This window comes from Fulvia fulva, chromosome 11 (genome assembly GCF_020509005.1).
Source record: "Fulvia fulva chromosome 11, complete sequence".
NCBI classification, from domain to species: Eukaryota; Fungi; Ascomycota; class Dothideomycetes; order Mycosphaerellales; family Mycosphaerellaceae; genus Fulvia; species Fulvia fulva.
This window is the reverse complement of record NC_063022.1, coordinates 3,219,322-3,240,661: the sequence shown is the minus strand read 5'-3', so window position 1 is coordinate 3,240,661 and position 21,340 is coordinate 3,219,322. Positions and strand designations below refer to the sequence as shown.

Here is a 21,340-nt window from a genome sequence, read left to right as displayed (position 1 = left end):
GCCGGTGAAGGAATGTACAAGAACGAAAAGTGAAAGAGCTCTACCAACGCAACGACAGTCGAGGTGTGAGAGTAGGATAAGAAGATGCTATACAAACATGATGCGGATGCGACATGTATACTTTCGTTCGACAGACATTCGCGCTAGCATCCACAGAGGAACTGGCGCAGGAGCATAGGGAGGCTCTTGGCCTGAAGAAGATCTGGACTTGTTGTGGACACTGCGCGAACAATTAAAGACAGAAGCATGAGCACGAGGAGTGCAGTAGCCGCTCAGTCATACGATTCGAGGTGGACTGGAAGGAAGTTGTCGCTGACGAGGCGCAAGTGCCTACCGTTGAGGGCAAGTTGTATAGCCGCTGGATGGCTCGGTCCGTTCTGTGTCTGGCGGGTGGCCGGCGGTTTCAGCAGACGGATCTGCAAGTTCTTGGTGCCATTTTTCTTGTCGAACAGTGCTTCTGGAAGAAGCTGTCACCGCCTGGGCAACTCCATGTACGGCGCTGCGGCATCGAGGGCCACAATGGCGATTCCAGCTTATCATTGTGATCTATAGCACTGACATGTACTCTGCCTAGTATCAAAAAACCGGCGTGAACGAGGTTGGCGTACATCGTTGCGCGTCCTGCTGATCGTCGACGCCGGCGTGAGGTCGAGGATGGGTCAGCATGCAAGCTCTACCCGGAAGTGCGCGTATGTCAAACAGGGGCTCGTGTAACTGTGACGATGAGCAAGGACAGCTTGGCTTGGGGGACTCCTGATATGCAGACTGTCGACGGCGCGTGAGATGTTCGTTGTTCTCACATCACAGGGTTGGTGGAGATGTGGTCGTGAAAGAAGTGGTCAGTCGCGCGGCAAGCAGATCTGAAACATGGCGCGCTTGGCTCCGACCTCGGCAGGCGCGAACATTGCCGGCATCATTTGCTGGACTAATGTTGGTGCGAACAACAACATTGTCGTTGTCGACGCTGTGCTCCTGGCGGTGAACATGCCTCCGACTCCGTATCAACACGCTCCATAGAGGGCATCAGTGTATGTGGCAGCACGTGTGATATCTCGAACAAGCCTGGTCACCGGGAAGGGGACGATCAGCTGCAGCTCTTCCTTTTTGCTGATCCACGAACACAGCAACGTCAGCTTCACACAACATGTATGCATATCCAGACATGACCGTCGATCACAGACAGGCCTCGGACTCGCACGTCCAGCATTGATCAATTGCGTGGCTCATGGCCAAGGTACATCGAGCTGGTCAACACGAAGAACAAAAGTGCTCCCAAGGACATGCTACTAGGTCAAACCTGCCATGCGTCTAATCAACATCAACAATCTGGAGTCGCATGACTTCGGGGATGCTCCACCACCGTATGCGACACTTTCGCACAGATGGCAAGGTGATGAGATCTCCTACGAAGCCTTTTTGAGACCAGAAACACGACGTGGCCGAGGGTTTGACGAGATTACAAGTTTTTGCACCTTCTTGCGCGCCATCAACTCCGGGAAGGTGAAGCATCCCATACTTCGAGATTTCAGACTGTTTCAAGTTTCCTGGTGCTGGGTCGATACTTGCTGCATCGACAAACGGAGCTCCGCTGAGCTATCAGAAAGTATCAATTCTATGGCGAACTGGTATCGTCGAAGCCAACTTTGCGTCGTCCACTTGAGCGATGTCCCGCCCTCGCTGCCTCAAGATGAGACGGAAATGGCCGTGTCAAGGAGCGAATGGTTTCGGTGTGGATGGACACTGCAGGAGCTCATATTCCCACGGTCTATTATCTTCTGTGACCGTGACTGGAACATGGTACCCGGCATGGAGAAGGATGCTCCGCTCATCACTAAGGTGACAGGGATACCAGAAGAGTGCTTGAACGATTCTGGTAATGTATTCCGCCAGAGCGTCACCAGGCGTATGAGCTGGGCGGCAGGAAGAACCACCACACGGAGAGAGGACGAAGCTTACTGCTTACTAGGTTTATTCAACGTGAAGATGCCGCTTCTCTATGGCGAGCGAGCCGACGCATTCTTACGTCTGCAAGAGGAGACCATGAAAAGGTCAAACGACGAGTCAATATTCGCTTGGACAAGCCCTGCTGGACCGGGTCAGCCAACGACTGCGTTCCTTGCACGACGACCTGCAGCATTCGAGCACGGTGGCAATGTGATCCGCGCTGCGCTGGGTGATAGGAACCATTACCTCCTTGGAGCCAAGGGCCTGGAACTCCAGGCGAAGACAGTCGTGTTCGAAGATATGTCAGCTTCCGGATGGGATGGCCTAGAACGCATCTTTCTACTACAGCTGAACTGCTACACCTTGCTGGAGGATCATCGTCCGCAAGCTTGTCTGATTGCTATGGCTCAGTATAAGGACGACTTGATGGCCAGAGTACCAACCTGGGATATCGGCCAGGAACTCTGGCAACGTTTGATAGGCTCCTCCAATCGACCAGTCCGGCGGAACCCAGAACAAATGTTCCTGCTAGCTATGACTTCTACCGATTTTGACGAAGAGGAGCTTTTGTCAGGCCACACTGCACAACGTGGCACACAGACACTCGATGACCTCTATGGTCTCTTGCCTCAAGATCGCAGAGACAACCTAGCAGAAGACAGAAGCCAGCCTACGCCACCCACAATCGACTTGACTCGTGAGGCAATGTAGTGTCGTTGAACAACCAAACTGGACAGTAAAGAATTAGACTGCGCAATTGGAGGGAGATGTTCACTGCTTGCTACGCATTTCTGCAGCAGACATGCCGCCCCGAGCTTGGGAGGATAGTGGCTCAAGCTGAAGACAACGGTGAACGATGGAGATACCAGTTTCATGTCGTAATGTATTGAATTGGCGTAATACAGTCGCACGAACTGACAGGATTCACGACTTCATACATGCAGCGAAACTATACAGACACGACGATTGCAACATCTCGTCAGATCAGATCTTCGCCACCGCCTCCCGCCAGAACCACATCAGTAAAGACAGCACTCTGCCCCTTCACGGTCTTCATCCCAGTCTATATCTCCCTAAGCACTCCTGTCAACTCCCTCTTCTTAACTCCTCAACTTCCACACCACCAAAGACAACGACAACCAACCAACCAACAATCAACGCATCCCACTAAACCACCACCACATCACTCCCAGCACCCACAATGCCCGCCTACCCCTGCATCTACAGCTCCTGCCACAACCTCACCACCATCAAGAACACCCGCTGCAACGACTGCAGCATGAATCGAGCTACGAGAGACGCCATCCAAGCGCGAGGCGATGAGGGTGATGCCTCCCACGCAGGTTTCGTGACTTACAGCCGCAATGGTGTGCAGGAAAAATTCTGGGTTCCGGACACGAGGAGACGGGGGAGTTATGATGATGGCGAGAAGGAGAGAAGGGAAAGGGACGGAAACTCGCACAGCTTTGCCTGGCGTTGGCGTCATGGGCCGTTCAGGCTCGGTAAGACATTCGACGAGCAACATCCCGCGAGCTCAACGGTGCGGTTTTGCATGATGGAAATGCCCCATTCAGTAGCCATCCAGCATGCCTTCCCCCTTCATCTAGCCTGGCGTCATCACGCCGCTCGCACACCTGTCCGTCCCTATCGCCATCATACTCCTCATACGTCCCTCCACCCCTCCATTTCCATTATCGCAAAGCTACTTCGCCAACGCCTGCTCCGTCGACAGAACCCCAACCCTGCTGATCCTGGGGCCTGATCTCCTTGGCGACCTCCTGCGTAAAGGGAGCGAGTTCCGGCTTGTTGCGCAGGACAGCGACGGAAATCGACGCGTTGGCTGGGTAGTTCTGTAGCAGAAAGCGTGTGATGTCCTTTGGGGTCTTTCTCGTTGACGGCGAGGCTGTGGTTTTCGTCTTTCTTGGTCTACTTGGGGTCCGTGGGGGTGTTGGCGTTGGTGGCGTTGTTGGTGGGTGGAGACGTGGTAGTGGTGGTTGTGGTGGTCGAAATGGATTATCTTTCTTGGAAGGAAGTGGTGTAGTGGTGTAGTTGAAGCGACGCCGTGATGGGGAGGAAGAGTGGGATGCTGCAGGTTTATGAGCGAAGTGTTAGTGTGCGAGGAAAGGCAACGGTTCACTCGCTCGACTTGCTGATCAACGTTATTCACCTGCACCTGCGCCTGCACCTGCACCTGCACCTGCTCTCGGCGGTGTTCAAGCGGTCACAGCTTGTAGGGGATGGGAGGTATCTGCGAAGCAGGGACGACGAGTCTCGACAACAATCGAAAGTCATGCTAAGAAGATGCAGTCCGTAAGGAATGGCCCGTCGGACCTCACTATGCCTAAGAAAAATGTGCGAGAACACTATGCAATACAACCAAGCCACACTAATAAATCCTCACCACGCTATAGCTATAGCTTCAGTCGGCCCCACTCCACCCAAAGCTTCCTGCCGCCTCCCTGGTGCAACCACGACACTTCTTTCCTCTCCTGTCCCTCCTTCTCCCCGCCCATCCCACCTTACCCCTGCACCCTAACCTCCCCATACCACGGCCTCTCCCGTCGAATAGTCTCCTCGACCGCATCCAGAAACTCCCGCGTGAAAGGCCGGTACCGCGGCTCTGGAGATAGGTCAGCGTGGAAATTGTAGAGTGGCAAATCGGTCGGAGTCATTTGCATCGGGAACTCTGCGACGTCCTTGGGGTCGTTTTCGTTGACGGGGACGTATCGGCCGTTGAAGTTCTTGAACCAGTATTGCGAGAGGTGGGCTGGGGGAGTCGAGTCGGAGGAGAGGATGTTGGAGGTGTTGGTGTTGGTGGGAGTAGACATAGTTGATGAGTTGTTGCTGTGGTTGTTTGGTATGCTAGATTGGGTTTGGTCGATGGTGAGCTCTCCGAGGTGCTTAGAACGATGATCCTGTTGGTTTAGTGGCGATGAAGGGGCAAGGCAAAGGGTAGAAGGGAAGAAGGTACTTGTGCTAATATAGTGTTGTGTCGTGTGCGAGGAGACAACACCATTCACTTACCCCGCGTCCATACTCAATTCATTGTTCTGAAATCCAACGCAGGGTACTCGAAATGGACTCGGGTCCGTGCTTTGTTGCTTTCACATGCTTGACCTTGATCCGTGCTCATGACACACACTGACTCATTCTCGCTCGATATTCTGCAATCTCAAGCTGCACAATAAACCTGTTCTCCAGATCCCGAACATCGCCACGCACATCCAACATGGCTACCACACAGAAAGCAAGTCTACTCAGCCTCCCTCGTAAGCCACACTCAATGCCATTGACCTGCACCAACTGACACCAGCACAGGCGAGCTCCGGGACACCATCTACTCCCACCTCTACACCGGCCAAGACGTGGACATTACCCAGTCTGGCCACGCAGCTCGCAAGACCGCCTTGCTAGGCACCTGCCACCAGCTCCGCGCCGAAGCCGCCGAGTCTTACTATACAAAGGTCATCTTCTTCGTACCACTGCTCGCTGACCCGACTCGATGGTCGCTTAAGATGCGCGACGAGCATGCCAGACTGGTTACATATGTTCGGCACGACCAGGACCAGCTTTCTGCCAGACCGAGTCTGTATCATTCGCTGGAGTTCTTGATTATGCGGTGCGATGAGGAGGATGATCGAGTGGACTGGGCGGGGGTGTTGAGGATGTATTGGTATATCGAGGATGAGTGTGATGATGAGGATGAGGGTGTTGGCTGGGCCCGGTTGTGGGAGTTGCCCGAGGAGGCGAAGGAGCTGATGGAATAGGTGTCATGTTCTGGGAACAGAGTTGGTACGTTCGGGACACATGTCTGCGGAAGAGCTGGCTCAAAAGAACATTGTGTTGGGATGACATCTTTCTCTGGCAGCCGGAATGTTGTCGTGGGCCCGGGGATATGGCGGAGGTTAAGCTTAGCCGAACCGTGGTACGCACGCGTCGCACGCGACAGACCCTTCATGTTTGCGGCGCGTGCGGACGTGAGATGAAAGTCAGCTTTGGTAGTGGCGGTACATGTACAGCCGGTGCTTCTGGTGTGATGGCAGCTGAGGAGAAACAGCTGGAGGACAACGAGTGGAAGTGGTGAAGAGGAACAGTCCAGACACGGTCAATGAGCAGCCAATCGCAGTGTCGCACAGGCTGACGACTCCGAGAGGTGGACCCCCCAGTAGAGTATCAGGAGCAGCACGAGCACGAGCACGAGCATATTGCCGAGATCCAGGCCACTTTCTCTTCACGTGCGGTGTTACTCAACAAGAGCGGGGGCACTGCACTCATATTCCATCCGTCTCTCGTTCATACATGGGAGGCGGAACTATTCAAGCACCCGAGATCGACAGACTAGTTACACGACGTCTGCAAGCGGAAGCGCGTTTTTGGTGGTGCCGGAGGATCGGCTCCAGTTCTAGGCTCTAGCTCAAGGCACTGAACGCGGCGCGAACTTCCACCTGCACCACGACTTGATTCTCGCAGCACGAGCCTGTGAGCTGCACATCCCATCCCATGCTGCTTCCAAGACCTTCCTCCTCCTCCTCCTCCTCCTCCTCCTGCTCTACCACCACTCGCGTCGAACAACACCTTTGAGGACAGCTGGTCTGCAGGTCATTTCGGCAACAATAGCTTCACCTCTCCCACAAAGCCCCGCCGCTCGCTGATCCCACCCGATAACAAAGAAAAGGCGGGCGTTACACGACCACATCACTGTACGAGGAGAGATACAATCCCACCATGTCCAACATTATCGGCAACCGCAACAGCACGCCCGAGGCCTCGACTTCCTCCTTGTCCGGCTCCACCCTCCGACCGCCCACTTCTCGCACCATGGCGCCCGCCGGCCACCACCTTCGTGCCTCCGCCGACATGGGAGCACTGTCTGCCACCTCCCCGCTCGCAACACGCGGCATTCGACCTGCCTCCGAGGTCTACTACAGCCAGTTCTCCCAGGGCGCGAACGCTGGCAACGAGCAAGATGTGGCAGAGAAGGCGGCTCAGCAGTGGATTGCGGATATTGATCAGTATGAGACGACACTAGAAGAGATGGCTGCCGCAACACTTGACCAGGACTTCAAGGACGAGCTGAGCGCTATTGAGCAGTGGTTCCGTGTGCTCAGTGAGCCGGAGAGGACCGCTGCTTTGTATGCCCTCCTGCAGCAGACCACCCAGGTCCAGATCCGCTTCTTCATTCAGGTCTTGCAGCAGATGGCCAAGAGTCACCCGATGTCCGGCGTCTTGTCACCTGCTGCATTCGGCGAGAAGGATCCAATGTCCTCGAGGATGAACGATGCCATGAACAAGCTGAACGTGGAGGGATCGCGCGGCTCATTCGGATTCGGTGGCAAGCCGCCCCCATCTCCTGGTGGAAAGCGTATGTCTGGACTGGATCCAAACACGATCAAGTCCATGTTCCCAGATGCTGCGAATGCTATTGAAGATCAGAAGGCCGAGTTCCAAAAGACGACTGGCAGCCTGCCCAAGTCGAACCGGAACAGTGCTGTGGGTGATCGTGGTTCCCAATACATGCCTACCATCTCTGCGCCTGATGAAGAGCAGTCACACCACAAGAAGAACGGCTCAAGCATTCCTTCTGGTCCATGGAGAAGCACCAGCGCCTCGGCACCAGAGAATCAGGCACCCATCGGCCGACCCAAATCTTCTTCCAGCCACCAGCCACAAGGACCCTCACCTATGGGTCAATTCAGCCAGCCACCTCAATCTGCCGGCCTGCGCTCTTCCCGTGCCTTTCCATTGACCAGCGACAGCAACATCCAGAGTCAGACTGCCAATATTGGTGATGGCAACGGCAACAATTTTGGCATGCCTATGCTTTCGCCATATGCACCCGGCATGAGTTGGGCATCGATGACTAACACCCCGATGGCCGCCAACTTTAGCCAACAGCAGAGCGCCAACCAGGCTGATATGGTGGCCAACGCAACTGCCATGAAACTTGCCGCTTTGTCTACCGTCAACAACCGCATCCAGCTCGACGATGTACGAAAGTACAGGCGTGCCCGATCTCAGGAAGGTCAGCAGCCACTTTCGCCAGGTGTGCCACACACCCTCATGACCAACGAGCTTGGGCAGATCCTGACACCGCAACAAGCAGCTGCTCTGCAGCAACAGCACATCGCCCAGATGCAAGGTCGACGCTCGAGACCTAGCTCACCAGGTATCGCCATCACCGGACCGCCAGGGGGCTACATGGGTCAGCCGGGCATGCATGCCCCGCAGAACAACGGCTACTTGGCAGCATTCGATGGTGGCATGGGCGGTCTGAACAATGGCATGGCCGGAATGAACCTTGGCAACTTTGGCATGGGTGGTATGGGTGGGATGGGAGGCATCAACGAGGGTTACCTCTCGGACGCTTCCGACATCAACCGTGGACGGTCTCCACGTGGGCGTAGAGGCAGCTCGAAGCCGCCGGAGGATCCGACCGATCTCTCTCTTCTCAAGAACGTCCCAGACTGGCTTCGCACTCTGCGACTCCACAAGTACACCGACAACCTGAAAGACATGAGATGGCAAGATCTGGTGCAATTGGACGAGGACGGACTGGAGAAGCGTGGCGTTGCTGCTAAGGGCGCACGCACCAAACTCTTGAAGGCATGTTGAGCAGCAAGAATGTTCGATCCTGCACATGCTAACGGTTTACAGGTCTTCGAGCAAGTCAGAGAAGCGCAAGCTGAGGGCCGCATTTGAGCCTGTCCCTCGCGGGAACCTTTCGATTTCGAGCTGGCATCTGCCGCGCAGTGTACTCATCCTTCATTCTGTTACTACCTACTAATCACGGGAGCACGAGCGAAAAGAGGACGGACGGGCGGCATTGCAAGGCGCATCATCGAGGAGCGGGTAGTTTGGGTATGTAACGATTACATGCATTCATTGATGTTCCAAGGAAAAAGTCAACATTCACACACGATCGATCGCCAAGACATTTCGGCAGCTCCCGCTCTTCAATTGTCCTATTGTTACAACGGCGAGTATTCCAATTGTCTTTGTTCACACATTGTCCTACGACACAATGGAGGACAGTGACGCAACACTCAAGGCTTTGAGGTGTCATTGTTGGCTGCAACAATGGCGTTCATTTTCTTTCTTCACTACCACCTCCCTCCTACGACACATATACCCAACTTCACAGCACACTACTACTTCTTTCTAGAACCGTTCGCTTTACTTGTTTGGATACACATGACTCTTGCACAACTGACTTGCGAACCATACGACTGTCTGAGACAGCGCATCTACAACTCACAATCCTGATCGATCACACGCAAGACATCAGCAACCTGTTTCCACGACTTTCAGCGAGTCAACACACATCCTACCCGACAATGGTCTCTCAAACCCTCGCCATGGCGCTGGTCGCCTCCTGTGCACTCGTCAAAGCAGTGCCACACGCTGCCCGCGCAGCACCCTCCAACAGCTCAACATCCCCCAATAGCTCAGCCTACGCCCTCATCGCCCATTACACCGGCGCCGACTTCTTCAACCACTTCACAGCCTTCACCGGTCCCGACCCAACCAACGGCTTCGTCGTGTATCAAGATCTGAAGTCGGCCGCTGAGCAGAAACTCGTAGGCTATATCTTTGATGAAGCCACCAACAAAACTTCCGCATACATGGGCGTCGACCACACAACCAAAAACCCCACCCCAGGCCGCAACTCCGTCCGTCTCCTCGGCAAAGACAAGTTCGACGCGGGCTCAATGGCCGTAATCGACATCAACCACATTCCCGTAGCCACAGGTCTCTGGCCAGCAATCTGGATGCTTGGCACGCCGCCTGACGGTCAAACCTGGCCCATCGCCGGCGAATCGGACATCCTCGAATACGTCCACGAAGACGTCAACAATGCCATGACCCTTCACACAGCCCCCGGCTGCACGGTCGACAACACCACCTCCCTCTTCCAAGGCGCCCTCGTCGACGCCAACTGCAACGCCGGCGACAAAATCCCAGCCACGACCGGCTGCTCCATCAAAGCCTTCAACAACAACACAATCGGCATCAAAACCTACGCAACCGCCGGCCCCTCCTTCAACAAAGACGCCGGCGCCGTGTACGTCCACGACTGGCAACCCGACAGCATCACCGTGTGGATGTTCCCACACTCCCACGTCCCCGCGGATCTCGCGGCCGGCACCCCCACCCCAGCGACCTGGACGCAGAAACCGCTCGCCAAGTTCTCCGGAACAGGGTGTGATTACACCACCGCGTTTGCGCAGATGTACCTGATCCTCAACCTCGACTTCTGCGGAGACTGGGCTGGACACGTTTGGGAGTCTTCCGGTGCGGCGAAGAAGACGGGCGTCGCGACTTGCAACGAGTATGTCGCGAATCACCCGGAGGTTTACAAGGACTCGTACTTCGACATCGCCTCTGTGAAGTTTTACTCGAATAATGGGCAGAAGGCCAGTGGGCTCGCGAAGCGGCATGAGGAAGAGGAGACGGCTGTGGAGATTCCGACGACGGTTCAGACGGGTGGTGGGGGTGATGTGAGGATGCCATCCAACGCGACTGACAACGGTAACGGAAGCTACCCTTTCAACCACCACAAGCGCATCATCGCTCCTGGGGTTGAGCCTGCTACCTCGGAGGCATCCACCGCTGAGACGGCGGGCTGGCTTGTTGCTGCGGGTATGTTTGCTGCTCTTGCTTTTGCTCTTTGAACGCTCAGTCCCTCGCGAGCTCGAAATGCTGATTGACGAGGTTAGGAAATCGCACTGTAAGAGGCAGCAGGCATGCTTTTGAGGTGGAGTGGTGGCCGCTATAGATTGAGTAGTGGTGGTTGTGTATTGCATAGCGTGTTTGGGGTTTGAATTGCATAGCGAGGTATGTTGTGTGATGAGTATGACTTTACGAATTTGATTTTGCGGTACATGATTGTGACTTTCTTTCGTCTTGTCTTGGCATCTTTCCTGACGTCTTTCCTGACAGATACAGTTTGTGAGTATCACGGACGGAAAGCACCAAGTCCTTCAATTATGCCTGCGAGGAGATGATGGAGTCTTTTGATGACAGATTTAGGCATTTTGATCCGTTCGATATGTCCAAGTGATGTAGCTCCAACGGAAGCGTTGCATGACGCGCGTCTCTCTACGACATTGCTTAGGCCGACGGTGCTCGGAGGGGTTTGTAGAGGTTCTAATCACTATTGCTTTTCGAAGCTCAGCCCTCCAAGACATTGAACCTCTTTCCATCTTCCTTAGCCCACTGCTCCATGCAATTGATCAGCAATCCTCTCATTCTGAACGCCTCAATTTTGGCCGCTCTTGCTGCTTCTTCATCGTCATCCTTCTCACAAACTTCATCCATCATCAAGCCATCGCAACTCCACGTCCTGCTCACATGAAGATCGATGACGAATGAAATACGCTCAGTGTCGACTGCCAGCAGCGGTCGTAGGTCCGTCGGCTGGATGCATTCGTCTCTCGTAAAATCAATGTCGATGTGGAGTGACACGACTCTCACGCTAGGTAGCTCGAAACGCACCTTGGCGGCGATCCAAGTGGTTAGATCGGCGGACAGGTCTGTAGAGGAGATTGCCAGATGGAAGCGCACAACATGCGGCAATGCGACTTTCGGAACCGGTAGGAGATTTCCATCCATTCGCATAACAACCTGTGTGTTGCCGTAAAGCACGGCGGCGCCCTCGCGGTAGCATTGCTTGTTCACTCGGAGTAGAGAGGTGCTGATTCCGCCATGGCGACGCGGGCGGTGTGAGATAGTTCTTGGCGAAGTCTCTTGTAGGCGGCAAGTCGATGCTAGGAATTGGTCTGCGGTGACTTCTCGAAAGACGCCTGGTTTGAATGTCTCCCATCGTGGGGATGCGCACTCGACTCGTGTGGTTGGTGGTGAGACAAGAAGGTGTGAGTAGATCACGTTTCGAAGCTCAGCCGGCAAGCGGAGGAAGTGAGATTGTGGTTGCATGATTCGTTGTTGGTCGTTGTCGAGGCGCAAGGTGGTATTGTTGTGTTCGACGTGGATTGATGTTGTTGAGTCTGTTTGAGGAGTCAAGCGAGATGAGAGGAAGTTGCGGCAAAGTGAAGTCGCGAGCGGCTGGCAAGGATTAGGCTTGGCGGCATATGCAGGGCAGGGACTCTTCACAAAATAGGTGGCCGCTACGCTTCAAATAGCGACAACGATTGTAATCTACGCAAAACGCTCTACGCACCTCCGTCTAAGCAACATTTCCGAGAGAGGCGCGTTGTGCAGCGCTTCCGCTTCCACGTTTGTGGCGATTGCCATGCTACGAGAGTACTGTCGTAGCTACCTAAAGAAGTGAATACTGCTTATTAAGCGTAGCGACCGAGCGCTAGCCACACCGAAGTGCGAGCTTTCGAGCACGTAGGTGAGGCGTTAGCGAGGGAGTGGAGCTCTATTACTAGCCCTAAGAATTCCTTAGCGCGCATCTAATTAGTCAACTTTCAAGTTTTAGGGTTACGTAACCTACCGCGCTGTGCCTGTTAGCGAACTCGCAAACATATATATACGCTCGTCGCTAACGCATCTGTCGTCGTACAATAAGCACTATACGTCGGGTAGCGGTAGCGTGGATCGCACGCTACTTTAAAGTCTAGAAGGGTTGGTAGAGAGCTCTACTCCGCTACGCTTACCTTTGGAGGTTCACAACCGCCAACAGCACATTTTACTGCTTACTTGGCATGTCCCACCCAGTTCCCGAGCAGAAGTCATTCGAAGACATATGGCACGAGCACTTCGGACATGGATACATTAGAGCGACTCCACGGAGTACTGGGAAAGGCCCAGGTCTGCTGAATCTCCCGGTTGAATTGAGACTTGAGATATATCAGCATCTGGTCGAGAAAACTTGGCTTGGCAAGAGTTCTGTAGCTCCGGACACTTTTAATATCGCGGACTTGCTCGAATGGCGAGACATTCCGCGCTTCGAACAAGTCTCCCGCAAATCTTACAGCTGGATCCTGACGCATCCCAAAATCTTCAATGAAGGCTTTGACTTCGTTGTGGCTATGCATGAGGTCGCAATGTACAGTCTTGAAGACATCACACAGTTCAAACCCTTTCTGCACAGCGCCGAGTGCACCACTCTCGATCTCGGCGTCTTAGATCGCAAAATGGTTGAAAAAGCCGTACGACGAGTTGCATCGCTTCCGATGTTACGGGACCTTACATTCGAAGCCTATCGACCGGGGGATTGCGATACCTTGGGCTGGTGTTGCTACATGCTCAAAAAGACAAGCAAGATTTTGTACGGCCTCCACATCTTGACCAGCTGTGCCAGACGCGAGGCTGAGTATGAGAAGTCTCGCAAGGAGCGAGAGTGGGCTTATGAGGCGAAGGAGCAGGATTTGGTGACAGTCACGCAAGTACTCGATGCATTCCATAGGGGCAAACAGCCGGAGGGTGGATATCTAGGAGAGCTGGACCATGTGCGACTGTTGTGTCGGCAGTTGAAGCTCCAGTTTTCGAAAGACCTGCGGGATTTGGTGTTTAGGGGGTAGAAGGCTTCGATATCATATCAGCATAATCTCATCCAGTGAATACCAGTTCAAACTATACCGATCCGTCGCTTCGTCATCGTCCTTAGCGTTGCGTGAACATATCGAAACAACCAACGTCCCCTATCCAACCAATCTCACCAACGTCCTTACAGCCTGACTCAGCCATATGTCCTCAGTCCTCAAACCATGCTTCCCATAAATACCCTCCTTCGAACCCCATTCCCTCTCACGTCTCATCCCACATCCACCATTCCAATAACGCCACACCACCGTCACCAAAATGTCCAACCACACCACTCCAGCGCCCACCAGCGCCCCACGACCGAGCTACTTCGACACCATAGCCTCTACCATCGCCTCCTCTTCCGAAAGCAGCACAGCACACTTCGAGCAAACCTGGTCCTCCCACCTCGGCAACTCATACCTCCGCGCGACTCCCCGTAACACCGGCAAGGGCCCTGGTCTGCTCGATCTGCCCCCGGAGCTGAGGCTGATGATCTATGGATCCATGCATCTAGGTCCTCATCTCACCGCGACTGGCGAGGGAGCCAAAGAGGAAGGGGCAGAAGCAATCGACATCGCCGCCCTCCTCAACTGGAAGAAACTCCCAGCGTCCGAAATGACCGCCAGGAACCCCTGGAACTGGATCCTAACGCACCCCCTCTTCTTCACCGAAGCCCTCGATAGTATCACGCAGCGCCACGCAGTCCTCCTCCGCAGTCTCGAGGGCGTCACGCTTGCGCTTCCATACCTTACCCACGTCAAAACCCTCATCCTAGATTTCGCCTACGTCCACGCGATAGAAACAAGCGACGCACTCGACAACTTGCGAAACCTCCCCAACCTCGAAATCCTGAGAATCAACACCACACCCTCGACCCTCCCATTCTGCCGCTCCCCAGCGCCACTCTCCGGCTTCAGCGCCCTGCACACACTAACGCTCCATAACGTCTCCGACGAAGCGGAAGAGCGCGCCGACCAAGCGGCCCATCAACTTCGAATGACGAAACTGGAAGCACAACTAGCTGCGGCGAACGAGAACCTCCAAGCAGCCAGGCTAGCTACGGCAGGGGTGTCCCTGAATCCTTGGCAGAAGTTGCAGCAGATGCAGCTTCAGCTGGATAGGCTTGATATTGATGCGGAGATTGTGAAGTTGAGGTTGGCGGGGGTTGAGGGGGTTTGGGGGAGTGGTGCGGTGAGGGATTCGAGGATTGAGGCGAGGAGGGGGAGGCGGAGGGGGTTGCGGAGACGGGAGATTGGGTTGAGGGTGGATCTTGGGTTGGGGGGTGTGGGTGTGTAGATTTTTGAGGGGGTGGGTGGCTGGAGGGGTACGTGGTTGAAGGGGTAAGAAGGTTTAATGTTGCTTGCGGAAGAGTCGTCTATGTCGTTGTTCTGCATCCTTATCCAGTGTTATTCAACAGTCATATCTTGCGCCAAATCAAGTTCACCATCCAAATTTCTCGACTGAAACCTCGACGTCTCTGCCATTTAAGGCAAGTGCAGCACATGCATTCCTCACGCCCCGGTTCATGCTGTCTGGACCTGAGACCACTACGCCGAGCTTATCATCCGCAGTTTCGGATAGCTCATCAACGCTGTCCCGTAGAAGCTGCCTCACATCAGGCCGTCCATGCGGTCGGCTTGCTGGCGGAACAACGATATGGCACCCCAGCTCTCGAAGTTCGTCGAGACGCTCGGTACTGATCCAGGAGATATGTCGTGCGTCTTGTACGATCCAGATCAGACCTACTCTTTGCCTCGAGTCCGGTTTATGGTGGAGGAGATTCCACAGCATGGGATATGCCACCGCGATGCCCGAACCTCCTGCCACGATTATGGCCACATCCGAGGCATGCAGCATTTCTAAGGCGTGAAGGCTGCCGTACGGACCATCGAGCCTCACAGTAGCGGTGGAGTGCGTACGAGCGTAGTGAAGTAAGTCCCGGGAGAAGCCTCCCTTGGCGCGAATGATGAGGTTGAACCATGCTTGCCCTTCATCCTCCGGTGCTGCGGAAGCGATGGTCATCGGGTGAAACTGTAGGGAATGTTTCGTCGAGATGCCAGGCACTGTGATGAAGACATGCTCTGAAGGTAGCCAGCCAGACCTCACATTGTAGCCAAAGCATCTGCGCCACCAGCTGTTCTTTCGAGAAGCCGTCGCCCAGTTCCCAGAGACCTTGACAGTCTCACCATCTTCCATGACCTGCAGCTCAGCCTGTATCTTCGTCGTCTTGATGCCAACCCTCCAAATCAAGCGGTCCGCAACGAAGATAATTAGCGAAGCCATGACATACGGCGCCGCCCTAAAGTGATGAAACCACAACGCCACCAGCGCAACAACCTGCAACCCAACATGGCTCGCCAAAAACAGCTCATACCACCACTCCCGAAAACTGCTCAACGACGTCAAGTACAACACCTCATATGCAAACCACGCACCAACACCCCACGTGACATATGGAATCGCCAAGTATCCCCAAAACGTGTAGTACCGCGGAAGCGAGAGGTACCAAGCAAGCATCATCGCGCCGAAATGTAGGACTCCCAGGAAGCACATCCACTGTCCCTGTCTGCGATGGATCAAGTTGAGGTTCTCGTAGCTGTCACCCGTAAGGAGTTTGATAGGCTGGTTCTTGGCGGCCATGAGGTAGAGCCATGGCATGTTTGCGGCGAAGAGGAGACCGGCGCGGTCTGCAAGGATGGCGTAGGAGGCTGTGCCGGCGTCGTAGAAGGTGATGTTGAAGAGGAGGTACCATATGTTGAGGGCGAGGAGGAGGAGGATGATGAGAGTCGTGCTGTTCGCGGGGATGATCCTTCTGAGGAGGGGGACGGGAGGCGGTTGGTACATGAGACATGCTCGGAGATATGCTCGTGGTCTGAAGGATGATGGACGAAGGTGTCCTGATGAGTGGGTATTGTCTGCAGCTGCCAGCAATGGGCTGTCTGACCGGACTTCGCTCTCCTCACGCTTCGTAGGTGGAGTGTTGTTGCCGCTGCGAGTCGACTCTGAAGAGTTGCTCGCTGATGTGCCACTTCGAGATGTCCTTATCGCTGTATCATCTTGCACTTCTTCACCGTCATCTTGCGACGGCCGTCGAAGTAGGCCTGCCGTCTCACCGTTCGCGCTCTTCTCAGGATTCTCTTTCCGTCTCCCAGCTCTTCTCCTCGATCTGCTTCTTCGTTCATGCCATCGCAATGCCGCTGCTATGAGTACCACGCCGACGATCGCGACCTGGTACGTGACAAAGAACCATCGCGAGAACACGAAGCCCTCGACAAGTCTCCCAAAGTCCAGCTCTTGCTCCGCTGTCAAGTTGAGTGCTTGAGTCTGGTTGGCAGGTGATGTCTCATTGCGGACGCGTAGATCAGGCAGCCGAGGATCTGATAACGGATCTGATATGCGCAGATTGTGGTGGAACGGCGGCAGGTGGTTCATCTTGTATACATCAACATGAGAGGACCAATGTTGACGGTCAAGAGGTGGCCTTTGAAGTTGGCGTTTCCCTGATCATTCGGACAAGGTCGTGTCCTTGCTGTCGTCGAGCATGTTTCAGTCCGTCCTTCGCGACATCCCGCCCTCCGAAAAATGTGCTGTTGGCGGTTGTGAACCTCCAAAGGTAAGCGTAGCGGAGTGCAGCTCTCTACCAACCCTTCTAGACTGCAAAGTAGCGTGCGATCCACGCTACCGCTACCCGACGTACAGTGCTTATTATACGACGACATAGGCGTTAGCGACGAGCGTATATATATGTTTGCGAGTTCGCTAACAGGCACAGTGCGGTAGGTCACGTGACTCTAAAACTTGAAAGTTGACCAATCAGAGCGGGCGCCAAGGCTAGTTGAGGGCTGGTGATAGAGCTCCACTCCCTCCTCGCTGACGCCACCACCTACGCTCGAGTGTTCGCAAGCTCACACGTCGCTACGGTGGATGGCTAGCGCTCGTCGGTCGTTACGCTTAAACAAGGCTGCCGAGAGGCGGAACGATATCGGCAAGAGTAGTCAAGAAAGGAGAACATCAACAGCAGCAACGACAACGAGAGTCAGCTTCTTGCACGTATCCTATATGCACTACGATCTTACATCGGAACAGCACGCCCACTATGGAACGCCCTTCTCAAGATGTCTTCCTCCCACGCCATGCAGTCTGCAAATGCTAAAGCTGCGCAACGCGTTAACAGTATGGTAGTCGTCTAGACAGAGGTCGGCATCAAGGATACATCGGCAGCCAGTAGATTCTGCAGCCTCACCTGCTGGGCAGATTTCTGGTTCCGCCTTTCTTGAAGGTAACATCAGCAGCAGCAGACAAGAGTCTCGCCGTCTACCACCCACAGGCTATGTAGCCTCCCAACTCCTCGCGGGGCTCCGGACCTCCAACACAATCTACACGCTTCTGACAAAAGACCGAATGCAGCCCACACCGATCCGCAATCTGCGCGACCCTCACGCCACCACCACAACTCTCCTGCAGAAATCGCCGACACAGCCTCGCCATACTCCTCCGCATCCGGGCTTCCTTCCGTCCCAAAGCATGGAAACTTCCCGGGATACATGTCCTAGCCCTTATAGTAATTGTGCACCTCCAAAACCACAACATCATCGACCGCTCCCCCCTTCCCGCTGGCTTGGCGAGCCTTCTTGAGCTCCACGAGGATGGGCTTTAGTTTCTTCGTCAGCGCCGCTGGGGTATTCCTGTACTCCACCAGTCCATACCCCAGCCTCAGCTCGCGCGACTGCTCCACCTGTCTCAGTACCTTCAACGTGACATCGAACCGCTTGTAGCACTCCATCGTCTTCAGAGCGCGGATGTGCTGGGTCGAAGGTCCGATCATTCATCTGGAAGAAGATGTGGAGAGGGTTCTCGAGGGGGATGTTGAAGGTGTTGCTGCCGTAGAGGATGGGCGTGGCTTCGGCGTGGATCTGATTTCCCCTTGCGGAGGATGTTGACGGTGAGGGAGGTATCTGTATTCTGGGTTCGGGTGTTGGAGCGTTGTGCTGTTTGGGGGCCGGTGATGGTGATTTCGTCGGAGCTGGAGAGGGTGAGGTTGTAGATGCGGTTTCTGAGTTCGGCGGCGAGGGTGAGGAATGTTGTCTTGCCGGTCTCCTCGGGCGACGAGGGTGGTTGGGAAGTCATTGTGGGTGTTGTGCTGGTAGGCTCGGACTCGGACGGTAGATTGGGTAGGGAGGTCATTATAAGTGTCGCTCTAAGGATCTGGCGTGGAGTCGTGCTCGAGCTTGGGGTGACTTAAGTGCTGTAGCGGGTTGCATGCGAATCTGTGATCAGTGGTAGAAAGCAAGTGTGGTGTTGTCGCGGGAGACTGAGCAAGAAAGGCAAGAAACTTAATGGAGGCAGCGAATTGAAGACCCGGTCATCTGAAGGAGTGTCGTCGCCGCCTGTGTGCCAGAAGCGGTCACCGAAGCTAAGCCGTGCAATCAAGAGTCTGGTACATATAAGGTGATGTCGTTGTTCTCGATTTATCGTCTAGCTTGTGACTTCCCCCTTAGGTACAGCATGGCTATGCCACGTGAGTCCATCCTACTTCGCGCTCGCCATACTCGCTATGCTCAATGGCTCCCCTTCACAACCTGAACCGCCTCTCGCCTCTCCTTTCCCCCGTTTCCCATCCCTAGAGCTCCCAGCCCCATCACCTCACTCACTTCCCCCAACCGCAACAAGCCCTCACCACTTCAACTCCCACCTCAGCTCCTCCCTCAAGTCATCCGTATACGTATCCACCGCCGACCCCAAAACTCCTGTGTCACTACAATCCACGAATCTGACCACCTTCTCCACCTCAGCACCTCCCTCACCACCAGCCATCTTCCGCAGCACCTTCAACTGCCGCAACAACGGCAGAACCCTCGCCACGATCTGTGCCCTTGTGTACCACTGCGTCGTTTCCCTGTACGGAAGCACAACCTCCCTCAGACAGCCAACGTTCGACTTCGAGAGAATTCTAAGCATCATCGAGATATCCGTCTTTGAGGCGACGCCAGTGAGGTCAATGCCCCGCACATGCTTAATAGAACTACCGATCTGCCGCTTGAATGTCCCCAGAGAGATGGGGTGTTTGATTTCGAAAGTGTTGCTGCCGTAGAGGATTGATGAGGCTTCGTTGTGGATTTGCTTGCAGGTTGCTAGGCGTGCTAGGATAGTGGGGCAAGTGGGCTTGGGGGCTGTATCGGCTCTCAGAGTGACCGTATTTGGTGTGGGCTCGTGGTTGCTGACGAGGTGGAGCGAGGTTTGGATCCCGAGGTGAAAGTTGGTCGTGTTGACTGGTGTCAAGCATAGTGTGTAGATATGGTTCCTGTTCTCGGCTGGCAGATCTAGAAAGCTTGTTGGCTTGCTTTGTGGTATTGGTAGAGTACCCACGTCGCTCGCGGTGAGCGTGTTGATGGTATTGTACTCCTTGAGATAGAATGAAGAAGTCTCCACGTTCAGGGTTCGAGAAGGTGTTCTCGTAAATTGTTGGAACGGTATGGAGTGATGTGCAAGCAGTGAGCCTAACGGGCATGTGATCGTTGGAGATCTGAAGTGAGCGGAGCAACCACGCTAGCGATGCGTTTATCTCTGCGCGCCTAAGTCTCTGTCCGCCAAATGGAGTCATGAGAAATTTGTGGTCGGCGTGTATCATGTGGCTCTCATAGGTCTTCAGGCGAAAGCCTCTAGTTGTACTTGCATCATGTACCTGACAAAAGATTGGTCATAATCTAGAGTTTGATGTGATCTATGTGCGGAGCCTCCCAGAGGCTTGAAACATCCACGCGTGGTAGAGAGCAGAGTCTTCAGGGTGCTGTCACGGTACAGGCTTCAAGTCGGGTCCTAGGTTGCCATCGGCTTGTGCTTGTCTGATCTGACTCGCAGTGACGGGATTGACTAGCGGCGAGCATTGCGGGACGTCTCCATCGTGCTCATGATAGTAGCATCTTTCCGCCTTAACTGGGGAGCCTTGGGGCCTGAGGATTGCTCGTGCACTTGCTAGAGCGAAATCGAACCAAAAGTCGCCTGGTAGTACATCTTGGCTTCGCTTCAGGTACCTTAGCAACTCGTCCACGTAGTCACTGCTGGCCATGAACACATACAACTCCACAGCGGCCCGTCGAGGTTGACATTTTCGCAGAGTCAGGTTGTAGATGGAGGCAACAATCGATGCGGCTGGAGCACGACCAATGCACGCGTACGTCCCGAGAAAGCGGTCTAGGATGGCATTGCGGCATGATGTATCATTCAGGTAGTCAGCCATCGCGTAGAGTTTGATCAAGTCCAACACCGCTGTCTCGACCAGCCTGGCAGCTTCTTCGGATTTTTTCTCGTCCTCGGTTTCGACCCTGACAATGGCATCCTCAATGTCCTCATCCACTGCTTGTACGAGTGAGATGCCCTCCCATATTCCGGCGCGCACTGCTATGTCCACTGCGTTTTCCAGCTCCGATACGAATATCTTGCTTGTATAAAGCCACTGCAGATAGATGCCAAAGGTCTTTGCATCCTGCTCCGGCAGGCGAATTATCTTCTCTTTGCCTTCTCTGAATTTGTCCGGTGCGCAAGCTGCGCTGAGGTACTAACTGCGCTGTGTGAGCACATTTCTGTGGACCTCGAATCGCGTCTTCTCCTCTCCAACTAGGACGACAAAAATCTCATCGTAGTCAATCTTCTTTCGACGTTTTGATGGGTCTTTAGCCGCAGTCTCCTCAGCTGTTCGCTTGCGTCCACGTGTCTCGACCATCCGTGCTGGAAGTCCCGGGGGGTGATCGTTTGTTTGCTTGGCCATGTGTGTACAATATTGAACGAGTGCAGCCCAGCTCATAATAGGGCCATATTCTTAAGTTGCTCTTTGTAACGAAGCTTAAAGTGCGCTTATACAAGACCGGCCATTTGGTAAAGGTCCTTTGTCCGACCTTGAGACGATGCT

General features: G+C 54.4%; 11 protein-coding genes across 11 annotated transcripts; 6 read left to right on the top strand and 5 right to left on the bottom strand.

Moving 5' to 3' along the window:
• Positions 1–1,794: 1,794 nt before the first annotated feature.
• CLAFUR5_13334 (uncharacterized protein) lies at positions 1,795–2,655 on the top strand (the record flags this gene model as incomplete). The annotated part of the gene is made up of 1 exon (XM_047912482.1): positions 1,795–2,655. One exon carries the CDS (start codon positions 1,795–1,797, stop codon positions 2,653–2,655), a length of 861 nt encoding a protein of 286 aa, XP_047768168.1.
• A 1,808-nt stretch (positions 2,656–4,463) lies between these two features.
• Positions 4,464–4,772, bottom strand: CLAFUR5_13333 (uncharacterized protein; the record flags this gene model as incomplete). Its single annotated transcript, XM_047912481.1, has 1 exon — positions 4,464–4,772. The coding sequence occupies one exon, from the start codon at positions 4,770–4,772 to the stop codon at positions 4,464–4,466; it is 309 nt and encodes a 102-aa protein (XP_047768175.1).
• Positions 4,773–5,173: 401 nt separating this feature from the next.
• On the top strand, positions 5,174–5,711 carry CLAFUR5_13332 (uncharacterized protein; the record flags this gene model as incomplete). Its single annotated transcript, XM_047912480.1, has 2 exons — positions 5,174–5,213; positions 5,263–5,711. 2 exons carry the CDS (start codon positions 5,174–5,176, stop codon positions 5,709–5,711), a joined length of 489 nt encoding a protein of 162 aa, XP_047768174.1.
• A 958-nt stretch (positions 5,712–6,669) lies between these two features.
• Positions 6,670–8,643, top strand: CLAFUR5_13331 (RNA-binding protein vts1; the record flags this gene model as incomplete). The annotated part of the gene is made up of 2 exons (XM_047912479.1): positions 6,670–8,547; positions 8,599–8,643. 2 exons carry the CDS (start codon positions 6,670–6,672, stop codon positions 8,641–8,643), a joined length of 1,923 nt encoding a protein of 640 aa, XP_047768173.1.
• Positions 8,644–9,278: 635 nt separating this feature from the next.
• CLAFUR5_13330 (putative glycosidase) lies at positions 9,279–10,616 on the top strand (the record flags this gene model as incomplete). The annotated part of the gene is made up of 1 exon (XM_047912478.1): positions 9,279–10,616. The coding sequence occupies one exon, from the start codon at positions 9,279–9,281 to the stop codon at positions 10,614–10,616; it is 1,338 nt and encodes a 445-aa protein (XP_047768172.1).
• Positions 10,617–12,611: 1,995 nt separating this feature from the next.
• CLAFUR5_13329 (uncharacterized protein) lies at positions 12,612–13,430 on the top strand (the record flags this gene model as incomplete). Its single annotated transcript, XM_047912477.1, has 1 exon — positions 12,612–13,430. The coding sequence occupies one exon, from the start codon at positions 12,612–12,614 to the stop codon at positions 13,428–13,430; it is 819 nt and encodes a 272-aa protein (XP_047767761.1).
• Positions 13,431–13,710: 280 nt separating this feature from the next.
• CLAFUR5_13328 (uncharacterized protein) lies at positions 13,711–14,730 on the top strand (the record flags this gene model as incomplete). The annotated part of the gene is made up of 1 exon (XM_047912476.1): positions 13,711–14,730. One exon carries the CDS (start codon positions 13,711–13,713, stop codon positions 14,728–14,730), a length of 1,020 nt encoding a protein of 339 aa, XP_047768207.1.
• Positions 14,731–14,874: 144 nt separating this feature from the next.
• On the bottom strand, positions 14,875–16,866 carry CLAFUR5_13327 (Ferric/cupric reductase transmembrane component 1; the record flags this gene model as incomplete). The annotated part of the gene is made up of 1 exon (XM_047912475.1): positions 14,875–16,866. The coding sequence occupies one exon, from the start codon at positions 16,864–16,866 to the stop codon at positions 14,875–14,877; it is 1,992 nt and encodes a 663-aa protein (XP_047767765.1).
• Positions 16,867–17,983: 1,117 nt separating this feature from the next.
• On the bottom strand, positions 17,984–18,217 carry CLAFUR5_13326 (uncharacterized protein; the record flags this gene model as incomplete). The annotated part of the gene is made up of 1 exon (XM_047912474.1): positions 17,984–18,217. One exon carries the CDS (start codon positions 18,215–18,217, stop codon positions 17,984–17,986), a length of 234 nt encoding a protein of 77 aa, XP_047768209.1.
• Positions 18,218–18,255: 38 nt separating this feature from the next.
• On the bottom strand, positions 18,256–18,561 carry CLAFUR5_13325 (uncharacterized protein; the record flags this gene model as incomplete). Its single annotated transcript, XM_047912473.1, has 1 exon — positions 18,256–18,561. The coding sequence occupies one exon, from the start codon at positions 18,559–18,561 to the stop codon at positions 18,256–18,258; it is 306 nt and encodes a 101-aa protein (XP_047767766.1).
• Positions 18,562–20,224: 1,663 nt separating this feature from the next.
• On the bottom strand, positions 20,225–21,199 carry CLAFUR5_13324 (uncharacterized protein; the record flags this gene model as incomplete). The annotated part of the gene is given in 2 exon segments (XM_047912472.1): positions 20,225–20,976; positions 20,995–21,199. The coding sequence occupies 2 exon segments, from the start codon at positions 21,197–21,199 to the stop codon at positions 20,225–20,227; spliced, it is 957 nt and encodes a 318-aa protein (XP_047767767.1).
• Between the last annotated feature and the right edge of the window lie 141 nt (positions 21,200–21,340).